Raw genomic sequence first — 7,630 nt, 5'->3', positions numbered from 1 at the left:
CCTCCACAGATTTTCTATGGGATTAAGGTCTGGAGACTGGCTAGGCCACTCCAGGACCTTAATGTTCTTCTTCTTGAGCCACTCCTTTGTTGCCTTGGCCGTGTGTTTTGGGTCACTGTCATGCTGGAATATCCATCCACGACCCATTTTCAATGCCCTGGCTGAGGGAAGGAGGTTCTCAAGATTTGACGGTACATGGCCCCGTCCATCGTCCCTTTGATGCGGTGATGTTGTCCTGTCCCCTTAGCAGAAAAACACCCCCAAAGCATAATGTTTCCACCTCCATGTTTGACAGTGGGGATGGTGTTCTTGGGGTCATAGGCAGCATTCCTCCTCCTCCAAACACGGCGAGTTGAGTTGATGCCAAAGAGCTCGATTTTGGTCTCATCTGACCACAACACTTTCACCCAGTTCTCCTCTGAATCATTCAGATATTCATTGGCAAACTTCAGACGGGCAGTATATGTGCTTTCTTGAGCAGGGGGACCTTGCGGGCGCTGCAGGATTTCAGTCCTTCACGGCGTAGTGTGTTACCAATTGTTTTCTTGGTGACTATGGTCCCAGCTGCCTTGAGATCATTGACAAGATCCTCCCGTGTAGTTCTGGGCTGATTCCTCACCGTTCTCATGATCATTGCAACTCCACGAGGTGAGATCTTGCATGGAGCCCCAGGCCGAGGGAGATTGACAGTTCTTTTGTGTTTCTTCCATTTGCGAATAATTGCACCAACTGTTGTCACCTTCTCACCAAGCTGCTTGGCGATGGTCTTGTAGCCCATTCCAGCCTTGTTTAGGTCTACAATCTTGTCCCTGACATCCTTGGAGAGCTCTTTGGTCTTGGCCATGGTGGAGAGTTTGGAATCTGATTGATTGATTGCTTCTGTCGACAGGTGTCTTTTATACAGGTAACAAGCTGAGATTAGGAGCACTCCCTTTAAGAGTGTGCTCCTAATCTCAGCTCGTTACCTGTATAAAAGACACCTGGGAGACAGAAATCTTTCTGATTGAGAGGGGGTCAAATACTTATTTCCCTCATTAAAATGCAAATCAATTTATAACATTTTTGACATGCGTTTTTCTGGATTTTGATGTTGTTATTCTGTCTCTCACTGTTCCAATAAACCTACCATTAAAATTATGTCAGTGGGCAAACGTACAAAATCAGCAGGGGATCAAATACTTTTTTCCCTCACTGTATATATACACATGTTTACATCAAGTAGTCTAGTGGCCTCGAGTTGTCAATGGTGATGGCTTAATGGAGTAAGCTGCTGCCTATGGCTCTGAGGTTTGTGGGTTTGATTCCAGTGCTAATCAGTCTTGCTTCATTTTTTGGGTGAGCGCAAAATCAGCGGTCAGTTTTCAATGTTTGGGGGACCTGGACAAACGTCTAATATTGAAGTCCACATTTAGTGATCTCCCTGGTGTGTGCATGCATGTTTGTGTGTTAACTCTGTCTCGGTGTGTTTGTATGTGTGTGTTTGTGTGTGTGCAGGGTTTGTGTGTGCGTTCCGCAGGGTGCGTGATGACTCCGGAGAAGGTGGGGTGTGTCCCAGTGATGTGGGTAGAGCCAGAGAGCTGTGGGACTGCCCCCTCTGGTTACCAGGATTACCTGCTGAGAGCCGTCGTTACATTTCACCTTGACGACCGCCTGGAGACAGATACCCTCCTACCACATTCAGATATAGGAACCCCTCGAACAGTCACCCTACTGACCCTGTCTCCCTCCTCTCCCTCCTCTCCCTCCTCTCCCCCCCGCTCTGACTATAGTCTGGCCTGGGACAGTGTATCCAGCCAGAGCGACACAGGGACACACACAGACAGAACTACTAACATAACTACAGACATAACTATGGACATAACTACTGACAGAACTATGGACATAACTACTGACAGAACTACAGACAGAACTATGGACATAACTACTGACATAACTACAGACAGAACTACTAACAGAACTACAGACAGAACTATGGACATAACTACTAACATAACTACTAACATAACTACTGACATAACTACAGACAGAACTATGGACAGAACTACAGACAGAACTATGGACAGAACTACAGACATAACTATGGACATAACTACAGACAGATGGGACAGCAGGTCCCAGCAGTCTCCGGATAGACAATCTGACTGTAAGCTGTATTCTCCTGAGATAGAGGTCAGGGGTCAGGGGTTGTGGTTAAAGGTTACAGGTCAGGGGTTGGGTTTAGAGGTTACAGGTCAGGGGTTGGGTTTAGAGGTTACAGGTCAGGGGTTGTGGTTAAAGGTTACAGGTCAGGGGTTGGGTTTAGAGGTGCATTCTCCTGGAGCCAGTCTCTGCTCCTTCAGTGAATATGAACCTCGCCCTGACCTCTAACCAGGGGTAAGGATGGCTACTTGTGTTTCTGCTGCATATATTCATTGTTATAGTATTTACCTGTTTATTTTGAGTTTATTGTTTTTAGTTCTGCCTGTCTTTCCCACCAAGGACCAATTGGTGTTGGAGCCGAACTCTTACCTTTATGTTTGATTAATATTTTCTAGGCTTTTTCAGAACTTTTACTTTGGAATGAGCACGGTAACCCCTGTCACTGGTCAGACGTGTTGACCCCTCAGGGGGGGACTGAGGACGCACTTCACCCTCAGGGGTGAACACACCCGAACCTCAGGGGGGGTCGAGGAGGTAATGTTGTAGATGTTGTATAGGTGCAGCTGTAGAACCTTTTGAGGATCTGAGGACCCATGCCAAATCTTTTCAGTCTCCTGAGGGGGAATAGGCTTTGTTGTGCCCTCTTCACGACTGTCTTGGTCTGTTTGGACCATGATAGTTTGTTGGTGATGTGGACACCAAGGAACTTGAAGCTCTCAACCTGTTCCACTACAGCCCCGTCGATGAGAATAGTCCACAATCATCTCCTTTTTCTTGATCACGTTGAGGGATAGGTTGTTATCCTGGCACCAGACGGCCAGGTCTCTGACCTCCTCCTTATAGGATGTCTCATCGTTGTCAGTGATCAGGCCTACCACTGTTGTGTCGTCGGCAAACTTAATGATGGTGTTGGAGTCGTGCCTGGCCATGCAGTCATGAGTGAACAGGGAGTACAGGAGGAGACTGAGCACGCACCCCTGAGGAGCCCCCGTGTTGAGGATCAGCGTGGCAGATGTGTTGTTACCTACCCTTACCACCTGGGGGCGGCCCGTCAGGAAGTCCAGGATCCATTTGCAGAGGGAGGTGTTTAGTCCCAGGATCCTTAGCTTAGTGATGAGCTTTGAGGGCACTATGGTGTTGAACGCTGAGCTGTAGTCAATGAATAGCATTCTCACGTAGGTGTTCCTCTTGTCCAGGTGGGAAAGGGCAGTGTGGAGTGCAATAGAGATTGCATCATCTGTGGATCTGTTGGGGCGGTATGCAAATTTTGTGGGTCTAGGGTTTCTGGGATAATGGTGTTGATGTGAGCGATGACCAGCATTTCAAAGCACTTCATGGCTACAGACATGAGTGCTACGGGTCGGTAGTCATTTAGGCAGGTTATCTTAGTGCTCTTGGGCACAGGGACTATGGTGGTCTGCTTGAAACATGTTGGTATTACAGACTCAGTCAGGGACATGTTGAAAATGTCAGTGAAGACACTTGCCAGTTGGTCAGCATATGCTCGGAGTACACGTCCTGGTGATCTGAGTGTTGACCTGCTACAAAGTCTTACTCACATCGGCTACGGAGAGCGTGATCACGTAGTCATCCGGAACAGCTGATGCTCTCATGCATGCTTCAGTGTTGCTTGCCTCGAAGCGAGCATAGAAGTGATTTAGCTCGTCTGGTAGGCTTGTGTCACTGGTCAGCTTGCGGCTGTGCTTCCCTTTGTTGTCTGTAATCGTTTTCAAGCCCTGCCACATTCGATGAGTGTCGGAGCCGGTGTAGTACGATTCAATCTTAGTCCTGTATTGACTCTTTGCCTGTTTGATGGTTCGTCAGAGGGCATAGCGGGATTTCTTATAAGCGTCCGGGTTAGAGTCCTGCTCCTTGAAAGCGGCAGCTCTACACTTAAGCTCAGTGCGGATGTTGCCTGTAATCCATGGCTTCTGGTTGGGGTATGTACGTACGGTCACTGTGGGGACGACGTCATCGATGCACTTATTGATGAAACCAGTGACTAATGTGGTGTACTCCTCAATGCTATCTGAAGAATCCCGGAACATATTCCAGTCTGTGCTAGCAAAACAGTCCTGTAGCTGAGCATCTGCGTCGTCTGACCACTTCCTTATTAACCGAGTCACTGGTGCTTCCTGCTTTAGTTTTTGCTTATAAGCAGGACTCAGGAGGATAGAGTTATGGTCAGATTTGCCAAATTGAGGGTGAGGGAGAGCTTTGTACGCGTCTCTGTGTGTGGAGTAAAGGTGGTCTAGAGTTTTTTTTCCTCTGGTTGCACATTTAACATGCTGGTAGAAATTAGGTAAAATGGATTTAAGTTTCCCTGCATTAAAGTCCCCGGTCACTAGGAGCGCTGCCTCTGGATGAGCGTTTTCCTGTTTACTTATGGCCTTATCCAGCCCGTTGAGTGCGGTCTTAGTGCCAGCATCGGTTTGTGGTGGTAAATAGACAGCTACGAAAAATATAGATGAAAACTCTCTTGGTAAATAGTGTGGTCTACAGCTTATCATGAGATACTCTACCTCAAGCGAGCAAAACCTCAAGACTTTCTTAGTATTAGATTTAATGCATCAGCTGTTGTTTACAAATATACACAGACCGCCACCCCTTGTCTTACCAGAGTCAGCCGTTCTATCCTGCCGATGTAGCGTATAGCCCGCTAGCTCTATGTTGTCCATGTCGTCGTTCAGCCACGACTCGGTGAAACATAAGATATTACAATTTTTAATGTCCCGTTGGTAGGATAACCTTGATTTTAGGTCGTCTAATTTATTTTATTTAAATTTTTATATTTTTTCTTCTTCTTTTTTTTTTTTAGGGGGTATTATTTTTATTTATTTTTTATTTATATTTCTGAAACTTCCATCAATGTAATTGTCTGCATCACTTCCAATCCCCCATATGTTTTTTTTCTCTCGCAAATATATATATATATATATATATATATATATATATACATACATATAAATACATATACATACACATATACATACACATATACATATCCTTTAAAAAAATATATTCCCCTTTATTACCTTCCAACCCCACCACTCCTTCCCTAATTGGAGTAAACTAATTAACAACAATGCTTAGGCCTCTACTTCCAGCTTATACATACTATATACATTTTATGGACACAGTCAATTTTACAATGATTCTATTTTGTTTGTTTTTACTCCTGAAACTTCCTCTACTCTCAACCTCTCCGATCATTTTCATGATGTCCATCCAGTTTGCTTCTATATGCCATATCTTTCTAACTGTGCTCCTTCCCAAAAGCTCCCAACATACAACCTATATACTTATTATGGACACAGTATGCCTACATTATTAGTTATCTTGTTATTATTTGTTGTTATTTGTTATTAGTCCCATCCTTCAACTCCATTCAACACCTCCCATCTATCTCTTAACACCATCCATATAGGATTTCTATTTGCCATATATTTTTGAACTGTACTGTGATGTTTTACAAAAGTTCTGAACCTTTCTATTCTCATTGCTTCTACAGATTGTGAATTAAAAATAAACATTTTTGCTAAAAGTATTATTATATTATTGATTGATTGACTATGACTTTGCAGATCACCCAGTAATGCTATCTGCAAGGTTAGCTCCAGGTAAATATTGCAATCCTTTAGCCATTCCTGGACCTGGGTCCAAAAACAAGCTACAAATGGACAGAACCAAAACAAATGATCTAATGATTCTGTCTCTTCACAGCAAAACCTGCAGAGCTGGGAAGATTGTATCCCCCATATAAATAACATTCTATTGGTAGCAAGAATCTTATATAATAATTTAAATTGATTGATTCTAATTTTTGAATCCGGTGTCGTTTTGCGTGTCAGTTCATAAACACTATGCCATGGGATCGGTACGTCAAAGATCTCTTCCCAACTATTTTGCAATCTATGTGGGACGGCTGTCAATCCTTTGGTCCTTAAGTGAAACTGATATACTTTTTTATTTATCACAGTTTTCCTTAACCAATTATGTTCTTTAATGCAAGGCCGACAGACAAGTTCCTTACTTTCTCCCCCTTCCACTTTCCGCTTCCACTTTTGCGGTAAGGCTGCAATTATTTGGTTGTAATTTTGGGTAGAGCAGACATTTCCATATGTTTTTGTTAGCTGCATGTGCGACATAACTCCACCAGTCCTACCGATGATATCATTTACGAAGATTATACCTTTTTTAAACATTCTTTCAAAAAATAAAGGTTTTTTGTCAATTAGTATATTTGAATTTGACCACAATATTTGTTGCATTATTTGTTCTGTCGTTTCTGGAGGATTAAATTGAAATTGCAACCAACTTTCTATGGCTTGTTTTAGAAATAGTGATATTTGGGAGATGATTTCCTTTTCAAATAACTGCAAATTAGTTGTTGTAATCTGAATAAAGGGAAAAAGGCCTTTCTTGAACATTGGGTGAGACAATCTTACTAATTTGCTTGAGAACCAGTTCGGATTGAAGTATAACTTTTGTATGACTGAAGCTTTTAGTGAATGCTTTAATATTTAATAATTTCTGTCCTCTGAATTCATATTCATTATATAAATATGCCCTTTTAATTTTGTCTGGCTTGCCGTTCCAAATAAAATTGAATTTTTTTTTCTCATATAATTTAAAAAACTGTTCGCTAGGCGTAGGCAAGACCATAAGCAAATAGGTAAACTGGGATAATACTAAAGAGTTAATCAGGGTGATTTTTCCACAAATTGACAGGTATTTTCCTTTCCATGGTAGCAAGATCTTATCTATTTTTGCTAACTTTCTATTAAAATGTATTGAAGTGAGATCATTTATTTCCTTTGGGATATGTATTCCGAGTATATCCACATCACCATCAGACCATTTTATTGGTAAACTACATGGTAATGTAAAATTTATATTTTTTAGTGATCCAATACGTAATATAGTACATTTGTCATAATTTGGTTGTAATCCAGAGAGGTTAGAAAATGTATCTAGATCCTCTATGAGGCTGTGGAGGGATTCTAGTTGTGTATTTAAAAGAAAACATGAATCATACATTTTACATTTTACATTTTAGTCATTTAGCAGACACTCTTATCCAGAGCGACTTACATTATTATTTTTATTTTATATACTGCCCCCCCCCCCCCCGTGGGAATCGAACCCACAACCCTGGCGTTGCAAACGCCATGCTCTACATCCCTGCCGGCCATCATCAGCGTACAATGACACCTTTGTTTTTAAGCCCTGGATTTCTAATCCTCTGATATTATTATTGGATCTGATTTTAATAGCTAACATCTCGATGACCACAATAAATAGATATGCCGATAGTGGACAACCTTGTTTCACTCCTCTTGACAGTTTAAAACTTTCTGAGAAATAGCCATTATTTACTATTTTACACCTAGGGTTACTATATATGATTTTGACCTATTTTATAAGAGATTCTCCAAAATTGAAATGCTCCAGGCATTTACATATAAACCCCAGTCGAACTTTATCAAAT

General features: G+C 42.2%; 1 protein-coding gene across 1 annotated transcript; it reads left to right on the top strand.

The window, feature by feature from the left end:
- Positions 1–1,524: 1,524 nt before the first annotated feature.
- Positions 1,525–2,367, top strand: LOC311099913 (uncharacterized protein; the record flags this gene model as incomplete). The annotated part of the gene is made up of 2 exons (XM_084140630.1): positions 1,525–2,176; positions 2,285–2,367. 2 exons carry the CDS (start codon positions 1,525–1,527, stop codon positions 2,365–2,367), a joined length of 735 nt encoding a protein of 244 aa, XP_083996756.1.
- Positions 2,368–7,630: the final 5,263 nt, after the last annotated feature.

Source organism: Coregonus lavaretus, assembly GCF_964263955.1.
Source record: "Coregonus lavaretus genome assembly, chromosome: 24".
Taxonomy (NCBI): Eukaryota; Metazoa; Chordata; class Actinopteri; order Salmoniformes; family Salmonidae; genus Coregonus; species Coregonus lavaretus.
The sequence above is the reverse complement of the archived record's forward strand: the minus strand, read 5'-3'. Positions and strand labels throughout refer to the sequence as shown.